The sequence below is a fragment of the Equus przewalskii genome, chromosome 20 (assembly GCF_037783145.1).
Source record: "Equus przewalskii isolate Varuska chromosome 20, EquPr2, whole genome shotgun sequence".
NCBI lineage: Eukaryota > Metazoa > Chordata > Mammalia > Perissodactyla > Equidae > Equus > Equus przewalskii.
The window spans coordinates 16744063-16764266 of NC_091850.1; the positions used below are offsets into that span (position 1 = coordinate 16744063).

At 38.9% G+C, this 20204-nt stretch overlaps 2 protein-coding genes across 3 annotated transcripts in view; one reads left to right on the plus strand and one right to left on the minus strand.

Annotated features, from left to right (window-relative positions):
• Positions 1-6722, plus strand: part of PLPP1 (phospholipid phosphatase 1) — a 96185-nt gene extending 89463 nt beyond the window's left edge. For both annotated transcript variants that reach the window (XM_070587587.1, XM_070587586.1), the window contains exons 5-6: positions 5560-5736; positions 6260-6722. In XM_070587587.1, coding sequence (XP_070443688.1) covers positions 5560-5736; positions 6260-6391 — 309 coding nt within the window. In that variant the 3' untranslated portion in view covers positions 6392-6722. The remainder of the gene's footprint in view (positions 1-5559; positions 5737-6259) is intronic.
• The window catches only part of MTREX (Mtr4 exosome RNA helicase), a 116217-nt gene continuing 102619 nt past the window's right edge, over positions 6607-20204 (minus strand). The window contains exons 25-27 of the mRNA XM_008532402.2: positions 19804-19966; positions 8337-8441; positions 6607-6891 (exon numbers count right to left, since the gene is read on the minus strand). Coding sequence (XP_008530624.1) covers positions 6839-6891; positions 8337-8441; positions 19804-19966 — 321 coding nt within the window. The 3' untranslated portion in view covers positions 6607-6838. The remainder of the gene's footprint in view (positions 6892-8336; positions 8442-19803; positions 19967-20204) is intronic.

A 20204-nucleotide genomic window follows, 5' to 3' on the forward strand; every position in this document is an offset into this window, starting at 1 on the left:
AGATCCTTTAATGGAAGCTAAATGTTTTTTCAGAAATTTTGGGCAAAAAGATTATATCCTACCCTTTGATGAAAGTAATGAGAGAATGCCAAAGCAGTGTCACAGACACTGAATTTCCTTACTTAAAAGAATATGTAATTATTTTTTACACAAAAGGAAAAGTGTATATACATTATTTTTTTCCAGTGTGGCTCTGTGCAATGAAAAGTCCTTCCTGTTTATTTTGACCAGGTCTTCTCTGTATACCCCATAAGACTATTGTGACGCTCTTCATCAAGTGGTCCACAAGTGTCATGTCAAGATTCTCCACGGTTAGGAGGAAGGTGTGCATCTGGCAGTGAAGCATTTGCCGCCTGCATGGTGGGGCTTCTTCCTACAGCCTTCCTCCCTGGGCTTGAGTATCTGGTTATTTTGAGCAAATCGACCCCTTTTGTCCTTATTGCTTCAAGGAGTAAGAAATTGCTTTTACGAATCTCTGGTAATATCCCAGCTAAGACGCTTTTATTTCTTTAAAAATATTGGACATAGTAGCTTATTTCCAACCCATTTTCAGTAGAAGGTTTTACTTTGCTTCTACTGAAGTGAGTGGACACTTGACCCTGCACCGAGCAGTAAGATTGACCTGGGGTTTTCCCTTGCTCTCTGCTCTTCTTAGAGGCAAAAACTACACCTGGAACCTTCCTTATCACAAGGGCTAGTAGTGATGGCTAGTTTCAATGAGGACATTCCTGGAGGACACTGGTGGATTCCTAAGGTGACTTCTCAAACTAGTTTGTGCTTTCTAAAACTGGGCTATGCACAGTCAGTGGTTGGATGTGATTTGCTCTGAGCTCTTGATTTGAATCCCTGTCTGGTCAGGTTCAAACAGTTTCTCCTAGTAGAGACAGGGAGGAATCGAGATAGGCCACACTGTGGTTTTCTTCTGAGGCCTTGAGGTTGACTCCCTCTCCGTATCACATCGTCCTGTGGTATTTGTCTATCTTGCCCCTTTTATTAGATGAAAACTGGAGGAGGGAGGAGTATCAAGGTTGATGAAGTGTATGCTGTTATCCTTGTTTTTCCCATTAACTCTTCTTCATTCCCAGTTTGGGTTTCCTGTAGGCCACATGCCTCTTGCCTTTTCCTGTATGCTACAATAGGGTGACACTAGTGGCAGGCTGAATTTATAAATATGATTGTTCTCTTAAATATTTCAGGACAGTGTTCAAATTTGTGGGCAGAGGTAGGCATAGGAGGTAGTCTTTTCTAAGTAAGCAAAGCCTTTTTGGTCTGGGCAGTTAACTGGGGATTCTCCCCCATCCATTCTCTCTGTCCTGGGCTGACTCTTTGCTTCTCCTCTTAAAAACTCAGCTACTTCCCCTCAGCTTAAGTCCCTGGATTAGGCCCTCTTTTTCACCTGCCTCTTTACCTCAACCAGGAAGTCTGCCGCTGGCGAGTTTTGTGGATTGCTCTAGTTACAAAACCTCCTTGCCATGATTGGAACCCTGCCAGCTGCATTTGTTTTCGTCCTTGTTCCCTTTGCTGTCCTGCACTGGGGCTTCATGAAGCCTTCAGTATAAGGTATAAAGCCTTGGCCTCTGTGGCGCTGCAGTTTATTGCTTCTGTTTTGCCTTTTCCAGCCTGTCTCTTATTTCTAGTTGTGAACTTTCTACTTTGGAGCTTCCTTCACCAGAAAGTTGGCAGTTAGGATTGGGAGGGATCCAGAGGTGAGAATCTTTCATCAAGTAGTATCTCCTGCCACCCCGCCACCGTCCCCCAGTTGACTGAAATACTCACTGGACAAGTCAGTTGGCTAGGCCAAACTGAAGCGTGTTCAGAGAAGAATCTGAGAGGAGAGAGTGACAGAAAGAGAGAGACCAGACAGATGAGCCATTTGGTTTAGGGACTCTCTCTCGTAGTGTTTGTAGAAAAAAGTCATTAAAGTAAATCCCATGCCCAGTGTCACAGTTCTCTTATAATGGCGCCTTCAGTGGACATTCAGGATGTTTGCTCTGATAGGATTTTATTTTTCTAAGTTTTTCTCAATGTTTTAAAACCCAGGTACATACAGACTGTTTTCCTTCTCAATCGAAGGAAGTACTTTTTACTTTTAAAAAGTAAAATTCTGTATCATTTGAATCACAGAAATCCAAATTAAAAAAAACAAAAAACAGAATTTGGGTTAAACACATAGAGGAGGCTGTTAATTGGCTTTTCTGTCTTTTGTTTGAAAACAGCTGACTCACTCACACTTCCTAGAGAAAAAGATGGTTTATAGTAAAGATATACATGGATTAGGACTAGCACACACTACCAGGAACTGAACTTTCTTCACGTGTCTCATTGGCCACTTGAATTTTCACAGTATGGCTGCCACTCTGCTCCATTCTTTCCTCTACCAAATTGCTTGCTCTCCTGGCCTACACACAGCTTTTGCTTCCTCATAACTTTGGTTTGCAAGTAGCCTATCGTGTATGTATTAGGTGCCCTTTCTATAACTTCTGAAAATGGAGAACTCCTTGATACTTCCAATATAAATTCCAGAGAGAATACAGCCCGGCAGATCTCTGGTTCAGGTATGTCATAAGTCATCTTGTCAGTGCCCTCCCAGAAGAGAAGGCAGGGCTATGTGGTCCAGATAGGGCTACCCATTCAATTGTGCCTGTGGGTGGGCAGTTTCCTCCAGAAGGGGAATCTGAAAGTTGTAGACACTGCTGCTGAGCCTGTCTGGTACCATACGCAATACTGGATATGGAGTTCTGTAAGTTCTTTTGAATCTTGAGATAAGCAACCGAATGGCTTACCATGAATGGCTTTAGTGCATACACGATTAACATATGCCTGTGTGGGGAGTGGGGAAGAATGGAGGTTGCAAAGGTGGGGACCTACACAGCCTTTTTCTTCTTAGCTCTGGCATTAAAGCATGAGCTGTATCCCCATATCTAGTTCTAATAGGACAATGCCGAGAAGCTTCATACATTCAATTTCTCTGATGCAGTTAGGGAAAGATGGAGGATCAGAAACTTCTTTTTAAAGGAACACATACTTTACTTCTCCCATCTCAAAAGACAAGGAATATAATAAAGTTATAAACCCACAAAGTCAAAGAAAGGAAAAGGAGACAATAAGCAAAAGGTAACGATTTTGGAAAGTGGTCAAAGGAATGGCAGAGGAAGCCCAATCTCTAGTGCCTCCAGAGGGTGGGAACTTAAAGATTTGCACTGCAGAACCTGGGAAAGGCTGAGGAAATGGAGCCACTGGAAAGACAGCATTGTGTGCTTTGTTGTAGCTGCTTCTATAGGAAATACTTTTGACTGGTAACATGAGAGGGGAGTTGTCAAAGTACAGAGTTCTGGACATGTCAACTGTGGAACTCAGGTGACCCAAGGTCCAAGAAACTCAATGTGTTTACCTCCTTGGGGTCTACTGAAATGGAAGAGTCTTCACGGGGAAGACCAGGGCTATACATAGTGCCTGGCCTGCGCAGAGCTACAATGAGTAACCTGGACTCAGGGAAACACAAAGTAGGCAAATACGAAGCACACTCAGTTAGCCAACGTCTCCCAGAGCTGAGAGTTGTTCGGTGACCACAGCCTGCACTCAAGCCATGGCCATTAGTCACCAGAAGAACCAGAGCCTAGAGCAGAGTGTAAGGTTAGGTGTATAATCACAATCGGGGAATTCCAGAAACACCTCAGGGTGAAATAATCTCTGGGTCCACACAGATGGGGGAAACATCTATACTTGGGTAGATGTGTAAGGAGAAACTAGCTACTTGGAGGCGTAAAGGTTTCACCCAGAGTATACTGGAGCTTATTTGATTACTGATCCCTAAGTGACTTTTCACAGGGATGCTGAGGAGGAAGAAATTTGGGCAAAATAAATACTTAACATATGTCTGTAGCTACCTAAGTCAAAGTCAGGGTTCTCTGGCAGGAAAATATTGTTAGAGGGATTTTAGAATCCCAAGTGAGGAAGGACCTCAAAAGTCCTGTCTCTTGAGTTTCCTTTAGGTTGGAAGTACCAAAACTAGGACTAGCTTAAGTCCCTTTAGAGTTATATTTTTCTTGCTATGTCCTTAGCAGCAATGGACTTCTCCCTAAGCTGTCTGCATTCATCTAAGTATCTGTGATTCCTAGGTATAAATTTTTGGAGTCTGAATAACCCATTGTATGAAAAGGCAACTAAATAAGCAGGAAGGAGACAGCTGAGCTTTTTGACAGTAATATCAAAAAAGTGGCTTCAGCCCCAGGCAAGGAACTGTTCTCCTTAAAATGAATAAAAAGTTTCCAATTAAAATAGAACGAATGAGGTGAATCTTATCTGGCATGATTGTTACCTAATTGGCTTCAGTTGTCAGATGCCAACTTTGTTTCAACCAGAACCAACTATCTCCCCCATTCCAGACTCTTGACACAAGCTTCTTACTGTTTGCTTTTGTATAGTTTCAATAACCAACAAAAAAGGGGGAGGGGGCGCTGCAGAAAGCCAGTAGCACTTAAACCAGCTAATGAGTTCGACTCTGTTACACAGAACTGGTATGCTCTTTTAGAACTAAATGTTTATACTGAGTACATGATAAAATTAGATAACCTCTGGGTCTTTGCCAGCTGCTGAGAACAGAACACTCACAGCAGTGCTCAAAGAACTGGGAATGGATTTGTGTATCTATTTTAAATAGGCAGCACCAATGGGCACAGCCACATAAATTTTCTGAAGACTGCATTTAAAGTATATGAATCATAAATTATTGAACAGAATCTTAAAAATGAATGTTAAAAAGTATATTCTTACTGGATAGAAAGTGGGCCGAAAAATTTTTTTTTAATGAGACCAGATTTGCCGAAAGGAGTTCATAGGAAAACTATCCAAATTCCTTTTACAAAACCATCTTTAGGAATGCATCCAAAGTCAAAAGGCAAGCTGACAATGGAAGAGGTCTGATTAGTGAATGGAGAAGTCATAGAACTTAAAGGGTAGAGGTGCTACTGAAAGAATGAGACTCCTTTGCTAGATCACGACTAAAACTACACAATCTGTTTTACTTGTTTATTTATAAAATAGAATAATCTACCTACAGACTATTTATTTAGTCTCAGTTGCCCTGTTAAGTAATTTGAGGCTAGAGGAGCTCTCAAGTGAATTTTCAGTGAATTAAGCAAACTTATTCCCTAGATAGGCTGGGCAGAAAACACAGTAGCCTGGCCCAGGGTAAGGGCAACGTGTCCTCGGAATGGTAGGAGGTTATCCCAATACTCAGAACTAATGACAACACTTATCTCTGAATCAGGATCGTTAACACAAATTGGAAGTGGAGAAGCTGCCCCCAAATTCTAGGAAGTCACAGACATGGAAACCCTTGCCTTGTTTAAAATTTGAAGGGTAGTCTAGTTAGATAGGTAATAAATTTCTTCTAAACACAAGTTACTGGGGCAATAGTTTTTTTGTTTGTTTGTTTTAAAAGTTAAAGGATTAACTTTTTAAACACCAGTGCTTTAGAGGTGTAGTGATACTTAATATAAAATATAATTTCCAGTTGGTATGTTAAAATCTTTTCTTTATTCTTATCTTTTCTGTTAGCTCTATCTTCAAGCCAGGATGAAGGGAGACTGGGCAAGACTCCTGCGCCCCACACTGCAGTTCGGTCTTGTTGCTGTTTCCATTTACGTGGGCCTTTCTCGAGTTTCCGATTACAAACACCACTGGAGTGATGTGTTAACCGGACTCATTCAAGGAGCTCTGGTTGCAATATTAGTTGTAAGTATACAGGGCAGCAGCCTACATTTTGATACTGATAAACACTTGGATAAATAAGTAGAAAAAGTTTCCCAATGAGAAAACTACGCAAAGGCAGGGACTGTGGCTCAATAATTGCTACTGGGTAGGAACCCCACTGTTAGTCTTTTTAGGATAGACAGCAGATAAAAACTTTTTAGGTTACTCTTTGCAAAAGTTATGAAAGTCCTACTACATATTTTTACTATAAAAGGCTCTGACTATAAACAGTTTTTTTGGTATGAATTGAAAAAAAAATTTACATGAAGCATAACTGTGCTCAAGAGAACAAAGCAACTCTCAATTTGAAAGAATCTCTTAACAAAAATTCTGTCAGCCACTAATTTTTTGTACCCTTAATCTGTACCCCATAATCTATATCCTTCTTTGTTTATATTTATTTTTGCAAACTGCTTATTGCAATTTTTTAATATAGTTTTTAAACTTATTTAAATTATATCATTAAATACTTTGCCTCATTCTAAGTATAACCTATTCTATACAGGCTGTATATGTATCAGATTTCTTCAAGGAGAGAAATTCTCCTTTTAAAGAAAGAAAAGAGGAGGACTCTCATACAACTCTGCGTGAAACACCGACGACGGGAAATCACTATCGGAACAATCACCAACCTTGAAGGTGGCAGAGTGTCCAGATGAAGCTGGCCTGCTTTCTAAAGGAAAATGATTGCAACCAGAAGGCAAGAGGATGCGTCTTTCTTCCCGGTGTATAAACCTTTAAGGGACTGCTGCTGCTATACCTCTTGGATGCCCACTTTACCTGTGTGTATATAGTTACATTTAACACAATGGTTATCTGACAGCTCTAAATTCATTAAAAGAATTTCAAGCCTTTCACTAAAACAATGCCCCCCACCTGTACATTTTTTATTAAAAAAATGTAATGCTTACGTACAAACGTGTATGTAGAATGATGCTTGATTTAAATATAATACATATTAAAACGTTTGAGGACAACTGTCTTGAGATGGGAGAACCAAATCAATACTTGCAAGCATTTGCAGTTAAATGTAATCAGACAGGTGGTGAACAACTTAAACCCCCACATTCTTTTAGCTGACTCATTATAAGTAGAGGCTGGCAGCAAACACAATATCTCTCTTGATTTTGGTGATTCCTAAAAGAAAAGAAAATATGATTTAAACTTTCAAGACCACAAAGAGCATAATTCCCCTCTACTGGGGTTTTAAAGACAGGATAACAATTCTGATTAAATTGGTGAGAGCAGCCTGGAAAATACAAAACCTTGCTGGTCTGAAGGATACCTAGAGGAGCTCACAGCCACATCTGAGACGTAGGAAATTTACAAACCAGACCCCTGTTCTTATGGCTCTTGACTCTAAAGTATCCTATATGTGTGTGGGGGGGTGGGGGTAGGAGGGGCTAAAACTATTCAAAAAGACTTATCTAGGGAAGGACTAAGCTGTCAAAAGAAGTTAGTTGACTCAAAAGCATGAATTTTCAACCTACATTGGAAGACACTATATTTTCAGTTACCATACGAAATTCTTTCTGGACTAAGGCAGGACAAAAATCTTACTATTTAAGAAGTTTACATAACTAGGCTTAAACTCTGAGTGATTAAATAGGTCTACCTCTATCAACAACATGGAAACACTTAGGACACTGAGTTATTAGCAGAAATCACTAAGGTTGACTGTGAGCAACCAACTCAGAGCAACAATGTGACTGCTATTCTTTGATGGTTTAACTCATAGTTCTTTTTCATGGCCAATATTCACATAAAACGAAACTATTTACAAGCATGAATGTCCCGTGTTGTGTCCCCCACCCCCCCACCCCCTCACCATTACTACCACCTTGGTCTAGCCACCTTTTCTTGGTCTGGTCTTCCTGCTTCCACCTTGCTACTCTACAGACTTGCCTACAATGCAGCAGCAAGAATTGCCTTGAAAAATCCAAGTCAGAGCACACCACTCCTGTGCTCAAAACCTCCAGTCATTCAAAGGGAAAAGCCAAGGGCTGGGAACTACATGATCATTTCTTTTCTCTCCCATCCCCTACTATTCTACTCATTGCTCACCTTGCTCCTGCCACACTGGCCTCTTGCTGTTGCTCAAGTATGTCAAGCATATGAAAGGCTTAAATGCCACCTTCTGAGTGGAGGCCCCTAGGCCATCTCATCCAGTGCCCAAATTACTTATTGTCTCTTCCTTTGTTTTCTTCTGTAGACTTACCACCACCTGATATATTTCAATTATTGACTAGCTTATTGTCCATCTCCCCACGCTAGAATGTAAGCTCCATGAAGGCAGGCATTTGTGTCTTTTTCTTCACTGCCGTTATCTCCTAGTTCTAAAAACAATGCCTGGCACATAGTAAGTGTACAATAAATATTTGTAAATGAATATATATAAAATCTCAAAACTTTTTCCTACACAGACCCTCTTTTTAAAATTTTATTTGAACACTACTAGAGGGGCCCTTCACAGCAATCCAGTGAAGAGCATCTGAAAATTTCCCCCTAGATTGTGGTCAAGAGCTCAAGTCTCACAAGATTTGCCTAAATGACTAGAAGAAGGTTACAGACTGGATACTGACCTTCTGCAAATTTATTTTCCAGCTCAGTGTTTCCAATGGCTTTTGCTGCTTGACACATCTGTCGAAGTAGTTCTTCCAGACGCCTCATACAACGAATTATGCTGCCTGGATAGAAAAGGAAGCAAATCACTTCTAAAATGGAAATAATCAGGAATAGCAGAACTTATGTTAAGAGGCAAGGCAGGAGAACTTGGGATGATTAACTAATAGTACTCTGAGGGACTTCTCATGTAGTAAACCAGCTAGCAAACTTAACTGGCTGACTGCTAGGCACTAGAAAGGCTCTAAAGATGAAAAATTTAATTCCCATCTTTCTCTAATGGTAGCATTATGGATTTATTATAATGTGTTGACACCTGCTCTTACAGAGGTAAGTAAACAAATTGCCCTGAGTGCAGAGGAGAGAGCAATTTTGGGGTGAAGGCTGGCAAAGATGAAGCTGGGTCTATATGAATGAGGTTGTCTATCAGGCAGTGACAAGGGAAGACTACTGAGGCAATGCAGAAAAGCCTGACAAACTGCAGCCATTTGAGGACCCTGAGTGTGGCCTACTGAGGTATCCAGATACCATCCTGTGAAGAGAATGCAACAGGAGATTTTTAAGCAGGGGAGTAACGATCAGATTTGTCAATTTAAAGATGCAATCATTCATTCTTCTTGCCCTTAAACAGACTCTTTCATCAGTGCTTTCTTCACATAGTGTGTCCTCAGGGAAGCACAAAAGAGGACTTAAGCCTCCTCTCATTGCATATGACTCCCCATCTGAGACAAATGTTTGTATCAAAGCTGAACCTATAAACATAGTTTTATTTCTGTCAGATTTACACAGAGGGGCCTGGGATCCTTTTTCTAAGTGCTAACCTGCCTAAGTTTAAAACTGTTGGGACTTCATTTTTGGTTTTTTGGTGAGGAAGACTGTCCCTGAGCTAACATCTGTTGCCAATCTTCCTCTTTTAGCTTGAGGAAAATTGTCCCTGAGCTAACATCTGTGCCAGTCTTCCTCTGTTTTTTGTATGTGGGACGCCATCACAACATGGCTTGATGAGCCATGTGTCAGTTCACACCCAGGATCTGAACCAGCAAACCCTGGGCTGCCAAAGTGAAGCACACAGACTTAACCACTATACCACTGGGCTGGCCCCTGAGACTTCACCGGCCCCTGAGACTTCATTTTTCTTTTCTTCTTGAGGAAGATTAACCCTGAGCTAACATCCACCGCCAATCCTCTTTTTTGCTGAGGAAGATAGGCCCTGGGCTAATATCTGTGCTCATCTTCCTCTGTTTTATATGTAGGATGCTGCCACAGCATGGCTTGATAAGTGGTGTGTGGATCCGAACCGGTGAACCCCAAGCTGCCAAAAAGGAGCCCGTGAACTTAACTGCTATACCACGGGGCCAGCCTCCCAAGATTTCCTTTTTAATGTCTGAAATAAATTAGGAATATCAGTTCCCTCTGATTTGCAAGCTGTGAACTCACACTTTAACTAGGTCCTTATAAACTCTTTGCAACAGTGGAATTAACGTTTATCAAGTTCTTGTAATACACTCATTGTGCAGTGTTGAAAGTTCCTTTTTACCTTTTAATGCCCTCCAACATTATGTTCCAATGTGCCCAAGGGGGAGAACAGTGGAGATTTAACTCAGAAAGCACAATGGAATCTGAGCCTAGACAGAAGTACAATTACAAGGCATTTGCCTAACAGAGTCAGCACAATCCAGCAGGAAGTACCCATGCCCATGCCAAGCACCTTCTCTCCCTGTTGGAAAATCCCAGGAGCCTGGGAAAGTAGCACACGAGGGCCTGGACCAATAAGGACAACACGTCTGGTTTCTGAACCTGCCTATGGGCCAGAGCAATGAAGAGAGATGCTATTTCTGTTAGTGGGAGGTTTATGGGATGAGACTGGTCATAAAGAAGACCACTACCAGCACATAGGTCACCTTATAAGGAAAATGGGGATACCCCTTTAAAAAAGGACAATACCATCTCCTACATATAGGATGTTCACCTACTGAGCCAAGGCACCAGGAGTTAGCACCTCCTGGGTTGGAGACCTGGGTTCTAGTCCAGATTGTGTTGCTAAGAAACTACGTCTGCAATCTAGGCCCTTACTCTACTCTCATTTCCCTTTCTCATCTGTAAGATAAATAATAACAATTTAAACAGAGGGCTTGCTCTTCTTAACCCTGGATTTGTCTTACTTGAGATAAGAGACGTACAAATTCTTTGACAAGGGCAAAGCTCTAAAGGAATGTAAGGTCGGAATACGGCCCTTTAGCCAAAATATAAGTCCACTGCTTTTTTGTCCTTCCTTCTCTCCTCCCATTAAAAGTTCCATGGAGTTCTTGGAAAAACCTCCAGCACTCAATTACAGCCTATTTCCAATACACAATTCTATCAAAGTTACTGGCTCCTAGCAGAGAAGTTTACTAGATGAGAGTCAACAGCCAAAATGGCAGCCAGAATAGAGATACAATTCCATAAAATCTAACCCTGAAACACTAGAGTCAAGAGTGAAACCTCACCTTCCATACACACATCTTACAATAACCCTGAGGGCTTTCTTGTAAAGAAAGAGTAAAGTAATTGACGTTTATAATGACATCTGGGCATCAAGGAAAGGTGAAATTTGGCTGAATTAGTTTTGAGGAAAAAGTGTGATGTCCAACATTTTCTGAGCACTTATTTTGTGGTAGGTCTGTAACCTGTATTTTATATAAATTTTCTCCTGTTTGACCCTTACAATTCCATAAGGCAACTACTGTTATTATCCCTATTTTACAAAAAGGAGAAACTCAGAGAAGTTACACACATAACTTGACCAAAGTCAGAGCCAGAAGTACATGATTTGAATCCAGACAGTAAGATTCTAAAGCCCAAGCATTTAACCTTATTATATTATAGTGCCTCAAAGAAATAATTTATTTTCTAAATTTTCTATAATAAATATGTATTACTTTTATAAATTTCAATTTATAATTAAATTCAGTTTATAAATTTAAAATAATATTTTTTAATTGTAAATATTTTGTAAGTTTTCTAGGCCTTACTCTAAGTTCTTCACTTCTCTAGAAATCTTCTTTGCCAGGTAATGCCAAAGAATTTATATTGATGGGTTTTAAGAAGTAGGAAGTAGTAAAAGTTGGGAAGTAGGAGCCAGTCAGATAAAGGGTTTGTTTTCTGAATTTGGCAGATAGTCATTCGTGACTTGTGGTAACTTCAGTGAAAGAGGGCACCAGGTTACTGTGGATCAAGAAGGAAATGAGAGGTAGGGAACCGAACATGGTCTATTCTTGACTACTCTCTTTCCAAGCCTGTCTATAAAAGGAATGAGGGTTTGAGGGTGATGATGACAACAAAATAACCCTTACTAAAAAATGACTGCAGCAGCTAAGATTTATTGAAAGCTCTATGCCAGGCACTATGCTAAAGGCTCTACATGCACCATGTTATCCTCACAATGAGGTAGGAATTATTATCCTCCCCATTTTATAGCCAAAGAAACTGAGGCACAGTTAAGTAACTTGCCCAGGATCATTAATCTAGTGAGCGGGTAAGATTTGAGCCCAAGATTTGTGCTCTTGCTCTTAACTATGTTGGTGGCTGGAGAAGGTGTGGATGAGAAATATAAGCATATTTATATGCTAAAATGGCAGCAGGAAGGATGTGATTCAAGACTGAGGAGGGTAAAGAAAAGTGTGGAGAAGGCTCTGGGATTCAGAACAATGGGAGAAGGGCCCTTCCTCTGAAGAGGAAATAGGGGAAAGGACATATGCACTTGAGTTTCTAGGTAAGAAGACAGGCCTAATGGCTTCTCCCTTTCCTCTGTAGCAGGACTGATCACCTAGAAAGCTTGAGCAGAGTTGAGGCAGATGCTTGAGGAGAGCAGTGATGATCTGGAAGTGCCTCTAAGAGAAGTAGCAGAGGAAGCCCAGAGAGAAGTCCTGCACAGACGACACAGTCTCTGGAGGTGGACAGACCAGGGATCAGCTGTGCCATTTAGTACTTAAGGGACTGTACTAGCAAGCTGTGGGAAAGACTAAATGAGGTAGTATGTTCAAGGTGCCTGGCACATAGCTGGTGCTCAGTAATTTTCTACTACTACTACTACTACTGCTGCTGCTACTGCTACTACTGCTTTTACTACTACTTCTTCTATGAAAGCATAGGAACAGACAATGAATTATTAGACTGATCCAGTTGGTGGTACATAAAGCAGATAGAAGAACAAGAATTTCAGTTGCTTCCTAGAAATGGGGAACTATCTGAGGGGCTCAGAAGGAAGGTTCTTTCGAAGCAGAATGGCTATGTCCTCTCCACACAGGCCTCCAAGAGAATGAGGAAGTAGCTATGTGATATCTACCTTGAGTTTACTTTTTGTTACTGAGCTAACTCATTTTGCCCCTAATAAACTATTCCAAAATTTTGAAAATTAACAGAACAGGTGAAAAATAAATAAGACTTGCTGCTGCTTCTACTAGTAACCTTTAACAAAGAAAACTGATTTCACACAAGATATTGTTTCCAAGTAGGAGAGACTAAATCATTAGTCACTCCCAACATTATTCTACCATGTTACAAACGGGAAACCAAAGAGGTGGTCAGTGCCTTTCAAGTTCAGGTTAACAGTTCAGATCTAGGATTAGAAACGAAGTCTACCGATACTGCTTTGTTGGAAATGACAAAGATAACTGTCTGTATTAGCTACTCTTGAGAACAGCAGCTTCCCTTTCAACTGTGAGGCTAAGAGTTCTTGGAGAACTTGTAAAAGTTGGAACCCTGTAAAAGTTGAAAATACTATTTTGTTTTTTTGCTGTGAACTTGGCTGAGGAAATTAAATGTGAAATGAAGAGACAGGACCAAGGAAGGAGAAAGCTCACTTAGTGGCTTAAGTGAGAAAAAAAATAAAGCAGGTCTTAATGGCACCTGAAGGATAGGTACATAGGTGAGACAGGGAGGATAAAAATACACAAAACACCCTGAGGTTACAATATGGAAGAGGATGGGGCTGAAAGCCAAACCACGAAGCAAACACAACCAGCTTCACAGATATGGGTAAGAAGAGGGTTAGCCTATTTCCTGGGAACAGGAGGCAGCCAGGGTGGCCACTAGCCATTATAAGATCAGAAGGCAGCATCCTCTAGGTCCACGGCTAAATTCATGGCTTGACAAATGGACAGCACCTTTATCTCTTCCTCTGGATGGGACAAGATTTCAGCTTCTACCTCCCCTTCCATTGGGTGCCCTTGTGCAGGGCAGAAGCAACGTTAACGAGAGGGTGGCAGTCCCACAGGCAGCTGGGTAGCCTATGCCCCTCTGCATCCCAGGAGAAACAGGGCTCCTCTAACTGCTCAAAAACCTAATACCATTCATTCAAATGCCCACAGGAAGCTGGGGTGAGTCTGTTTCGGTCCTGACTCAAACATAAGGTTCTGGATGGTCCACGTGTGATATTTTTATATTAGGATAATCACTTGTGGACCCTCAGTTATATCTTTAAAAGTATTATTTTACAAACTTCAATCATTAGTGTATCACTCACATTTTTGCGGTAACACTTTTACTTAAATAAATGACCTTAAAAAGAACTCGTTTTTTATAAATAGGTCATAATTAATAAAAACAAACGTTACAGGAATAAAACAATGCTATTAATTCTAGCTAGATGCTGCTGCCAACAAAATGTTGATCACCCAGACATATTATAGGCACCTCAAACTCAACATTTCCAAAAAGTGAACCCATCACTTTCCTTCCAAATCTTTTCCATTAGCCTAAGAAAAATTTCATTTTACTCATTTATAAAGTAGAGATATAATAATAATTCCTACACTGATGGGGTTATTGTGAGAAATGAATGAAGTAATGTATGTAAAGTGCTTAACAAGTGTCAACAATACAATAAGAGCTCAATAAATATTGGCTACATTTGTTAGTTCTATTTGCAGCTGCTAGGAATGCTGGGCTCCAATACTGCCTTGCAATGAAAGGGGAAATCCAGTTGCAATAACTTTTGGGTGTCTAAAGAGAGGGTAGGCGTTGGGATGGAGAAGGTAATTAACATCGTATTACCTATGCAACCAGATATTATGTGTTTATTTTGCAAATGCTTCTAATCAAAGAGAATTAAATTAGGTAGTGGCTAAAAATGTAAATATATAGTGCTTTAAAAAAGGAATAACAGATTCTCACAAATCATTTAGGATTGAAATAAAATTCTTTTCAAAGTCGTCTGCTATGTAGGGCATTGGAGAGCCAGGTACCCTCTCTCACAAACAAACTTTATTTTGACTGATTTGAATTGTGTACCAGGAAAACACAGATAACCTAATATCGTCTGGTGTTTCTACAAATTGAGTAACTCACGTTAATAACCAGAATCTACAAAAGGTATCAGAGAGGCCAAACCATATGAAGTAAATTGCTAAGATAAGGTATAAACTAAAGCAACAGAACTAACGTCCAAGCCAGTGAGCACTGCCGTGTTACACTTTAACACTCCAACTCAATTTCTGGAAATTTTAGTGCTGACAGTTTCAGATGACATGAGAACAGTTAAGAAAATGAGGCCAGGAGGTACAGGGTTGCACATATAATGGCTGTGGCTGTTGGCCAGAGTTTTGTCAACAAATCACCGTGGGTGTGTATGTGTGTGTGTGTGTGCACAAACACTGTCCAGAGCTGCCTGCAGCATAAACGCTATTCCCCAAGGGGATTAATGAAGACTACTGTGAATTATCTAGCATGTTTCCTACCTACTACAGTTCTCTGTAGTCCAAGGGTTCTCTTTATTCCCAGCTTTGCAAATCATTCTGCCTCATCAATTAGGACCAGCTAGATTAACTGCTAGGAAAAAAAAGCTACAAAGCCATAACCCACCCCCAGACTATCTGAAGCTGACCAAATGGAAATAAACACAGTAACATAATGGTTTGTTACAAATCTTTTTTTCTAGTCTTGCCAAAGTAGTATTGAGTATTAGAAGCAAAATTGAATTCTTACTAGTTACTGCCTTTTCAAAAAAAAAATATTGTGGGGGCTGGCCTGGTGGCGTAGTGGTTAAGTTTGCGTGCTGCGCTTTGGTGGCCTGGGGTTTGCAGGTTCAGACCCCGGGGGGTGGACTTATACACCACACATCAAGCCATGCTGTGGTGGCATCTCACATACAAAAAAATAGAGGAAATTGGCAATGGATGTTAGCTCAGGGCTAAACTTCCTCACCAAAATAAATAAATAAATAAATAAATAAATTGTGGCAAGATACACAGAATGTAAAAGTCACCATTTTAACCATTTTAAAGTGTACAATTCAACGTCACTGCCCTTTTCTATACTCGGGTTTTACATCACCATTCTGGAAGAACTCATATAAAGATTTAATTCACATAGCATAAAATTTACCCTTTTAATTACTTGTACAGTTCAGTGGTTTTTGGTATATTTGGAGTTGTACAACCATAATCACTATCTAATTTTAGAATATTTTTTATCACCCAAAAAGAAACCCACACCCATGAAAGCAGTCACTCCTAGTTCTGTAGCACTGTCCTCCCACCCATGGAAACCACTTTTTGTCTGTCTCTTAACTTTCTGTCTCTATGGATTTGCCTATTCTGGATATTTCATATAAATGGAATCATATAATAGGTGGTCTTTCTATCTGCCTTCTTTCACTTAGAACCTTAATGTGTTCAGAGTTCATCCCTATTTTAGCATGAATCAGTACTTCATTCCTTTTTATAGCTTAATACTGTTCCATTGCATGGATATACCACAATTTAATTATTCACTCACTGACATACATTTGGGCGCACGTGCTTTAAGGGCAATTTTGCAAATATCAGTTTCATCTGGTTCTTGAACAAAATAACATCATTCTCATTGAGGATGGAAAGGAACACATTTCTCTCAACAGTATTTCTACCTCCAGCTTTCTAGCATTCCCAAAAGTGGTTCCCCACAGTTCATGCCCTGCATCTAATTTAGTACCCCTAAATAGGCAGTTTTAATGAGTTTGGCCTGAGGTTAGGATCACAAATATATTTTCCTGCAATTATTTACCACTAGATCCCAGCTTAGGCTGAACTCTTTTTGGAGGGCATACCCTGCTGCTCGCACAGTGCCTGATCCCCACTAGGGCCTTAGTAATTATGCATCAAATGAGTAAGTATCATGTACTAATTCCTAAGTCATTTAGTACTAAAATTGTGTCAAAATTTAAACACAGAAATGATGCATATTAATAACATGTTACTTTCTTATTATTGGCAAAAGTATTTTTAAAATTAAATCCATTGGAAAATCCCTTATGACACTGATGTAGCCTTTCCTAGAGAAGGGTAAAACCATGCCAGCTGAAAGGCACTTGAGAAGAACATGTGGTGAGGGCAGAGTGCGGAAATGCACTACACAGCATTTGTTTTAAAAACCTATGGCAAGCAGAAGTAAAGTAAATACTTTTAAGTGATAACTTGTTACAGGAGCCTTCCTGATGACATGTACACTGTGGAAAGAAGTCTTTCATGCATAATGAAGAGTACAATATTGTTTTGGTATAGACAGAAATAAATAGTAATGGGCTCTGTCGAGGTTACAATGGATCTACTACATGGATTAGTAGACTGAAACTCTAGGCTTTAGCCTATATGAGTTATTTTTTAAAATTGCTATTCAAGTTGAGTTTGATGGAAATAAGAAACATCTATGTTCTATCTTTTTTTTCAGGGTGATAAAAGAGGAAATAGTTATTTATATGAAGTCTTCAACATTCCACAAGTGAATCACAGTATAAATTCTTCTCTTGCATCAAACATCCCCCAAAGACATTATAGTGTTAACTAGCTCCAGCTAATATTTGAAAAATACTTAAAACTAATTCTGAGGTTCATGATATAAAATGATTAGACACTTTTATTTTCATATAAAAAGAAAATTAAAACTCTAATTAGAAACAAATATGATTTGAGCACAGCACATTAAAAAGTTTTAACATAATCATTTTCTGCCTGTAAAAATAAAAACACTAGAGTTATGGGCTAGAGCTCTGATTACAGTATTTTCCCAATTATATAAAGCATGTACAATAATAAGATGAGGAGAATGGCTATTCTGAAATGGAAAAACTACGTAACAACATGATTAAAAAAGGGGGGGAGGGTGGAGAGAGAGACACAGTATGCTGGAAAAAGGAAATATTATCCTAAATAAATCAAGGTTCTCAGTTCCATTTTTTGTTTAATTAACATGTTTATTTTTAAGAGCTAATATATAGTCTATTCCAATTTTAGAACGAAAAAGTGTAGCTGATATACTGGCACCCAGACCAGAAAAACATGAAAATTGTGCTGTTAGACTCGATTTCAAGTTATAAACTGAATTCCTCGTAGTTTCAAACTTAGAATTCTCAAGCAAACTGTGATGTAGAAATAGCCCCAAGGAATTGAAAAAGGGCAAAACAGATTTCAGGAGTGCTAGTATGCTGTGGAAAAGGTTAACTCACAGGTGCTAAAATCTTCAATTTTAGCAGTTTAGGGTTTATCTTCCATACTGTGATAACTTTTCCATTTAAGTACAAAGAACAGAAAAATAATCCACAAAGACAATTTTATGGGACTCCCTATTCCAGGTCTATTGCTTCTTGATTTTTCCTAAAACAAACAAAGAAAATAAAACAAAACCTACTCTCCACATTGCACCACTATTGTTTTATGTCATTGTACTTGACTTCTCAAGAGAAGCAGAGATTATATAAATATGAGCTAATACATTAACAAGTCTTGGATTATTTAGGCATAGAGCAATCATTAGTTTCATTCTTATGTTTCAAGATGTCAGACTGAAGATTGGTGGTGCTGTATTTGATTGCCTTGGCACCTCTGAAACATACAAGCCATCATACATCTACCCATGTGTTAAGCAATGTTCGCAAGTGAGGTAGGTCATGCTTCCCTCTTCTCACAGCCTCAACTGTAGCTACCCACCATGAACATCACAGACCTTCCTACCATTCCTACGAGCATGAATTTTCAGTGGATGGAGATGCTATAAGCTAGGGTATGATTTAAGAAGTCTCTAGGTAATCCAAAATTCAAGGATAAGGTATTATGGTACTTAGATGAAGTTATCAATTACCATGTGACTTGTAGTCACAGAGGCCAGGGTTCAAATCACAGTGCCATCACATACTACACCTCCATGGCCTTGGCCAAATTATTTACCTTTTAAAAAATTCAGTCTCCTTGTGCACAGTGGAAACAATAGTATCTACCCTGAGTTGCTGTTTTGGTGATTAGATATAAATTATATAAAGGGCTTAGCACAATGCCTGGTACATAGGAATTAATAAATAATGACCTTCCCAATAGCAGAATATAGTATTCACAGGAAACTTTTTGGGACCATATTACTAAATGATCATTTAATAGAAGCTTAGAAATAAACTTTAGGGAAAGGACTAAAATAGCACATCATAACAAAAGAATAAGGTACTATGAACTGTAACCTTTGAGACTTTAAAACCCATAAAGTTCAATGTAGTGAAGTAAAGGCTCATAATTGAAAATTTTCATATTCTGTTGCAGAGAGGTTTAACTTACACATCATAAAAATCATTGATTCATAAACTCAGTAATCTATTAGTCTTAAATAATATCAGTTAAAAAGCATATAATATTTGGTGTATTAAAATATAATTTTTCTAAACATAGAACTATAAGCAATAGTAAGTTATTTTTAAATATTATTATAATCTTTATGACGTTAAAGATAATTTATTTTCCTTTTTAAGAAAGTTCAATATAAATATCTAATTTACTAAATGAAATTCTCTATTATAAATATCTACATAAACCAATCTTTTGGCAATGAATACAGCATTTCTAACTATGGTCTTCTTTAAATTTTGCTCCTTGAATTCACTTGTAATTATTCCTTATATATTCCCTTTGCCTTTATTTTTTCACTTAAAATTTCTCTTCAATTGAGTAATAGTTATTCTTCAGTTTCCTGAAATTCTGCTCATTAATCTGATTTGTGCTGACGTAACAATCTGAGGGAAGCCAAGTTTGTCATTAGAAGTGCAATGATGGACAGCATTTTCAGCTTTGCTATTTTCTAGTGGAATTATACAGCAAGCCATTAAGTTATCATGCAAATAAAACCAAAAAGTAAAAATATCCACACAAATATGTCTTACCAGGATCATCTGTTTATCTGTGATTGCAGAGACCTTTCCACATGATTACAAACTGTTAAAACAGTTCCCTAAGGAATTTATAATGAGCAGATTGTGCTTATTAAATAATACAAAGGATTTGTGAAGAATATTTTTGATCTACATAGGCAGAAGATTCAATTATTTTACCAAAAGTTAAAAATCATATATTCTTGTTTAGTTAAAAAAATGCCACCCCCTAAGTATATTTCTTACATCAAAAAAAAAATGCATGTATACAAGTTGAACCATACCTTCAAAGACATCTGTCATTTTGCAGATATGAGCAAATGTAGCTCCAGTTGCCCAGGTATATACTACATCCATCAAGTGAGGTTTGAATGAGCTTAGATAAGTTTCCTCATCAATTTCCAATTTGGCTTCTGCTGAAACTTTTGCAATCCTTTTAGCACATTCCTTTGAAGACAAAAGATATACTTAAAATTTCTTATTATGATCTCCTATATCACTTTTTCTTTAGGTTTTCAAGGCCAGTATTCCACAAGCTCCTTTTGTCTTCCTCAGTAATATGTCTGCAATTTGGATATCTGGCTTCTAAGTAGCCACAGTGCCTGTTCCATTGCTAAGAGATCAAACACCGAAGTTTTCCTATTACACTGAAGTAATTAACTAAGAAAAATATATCAAGGGCATG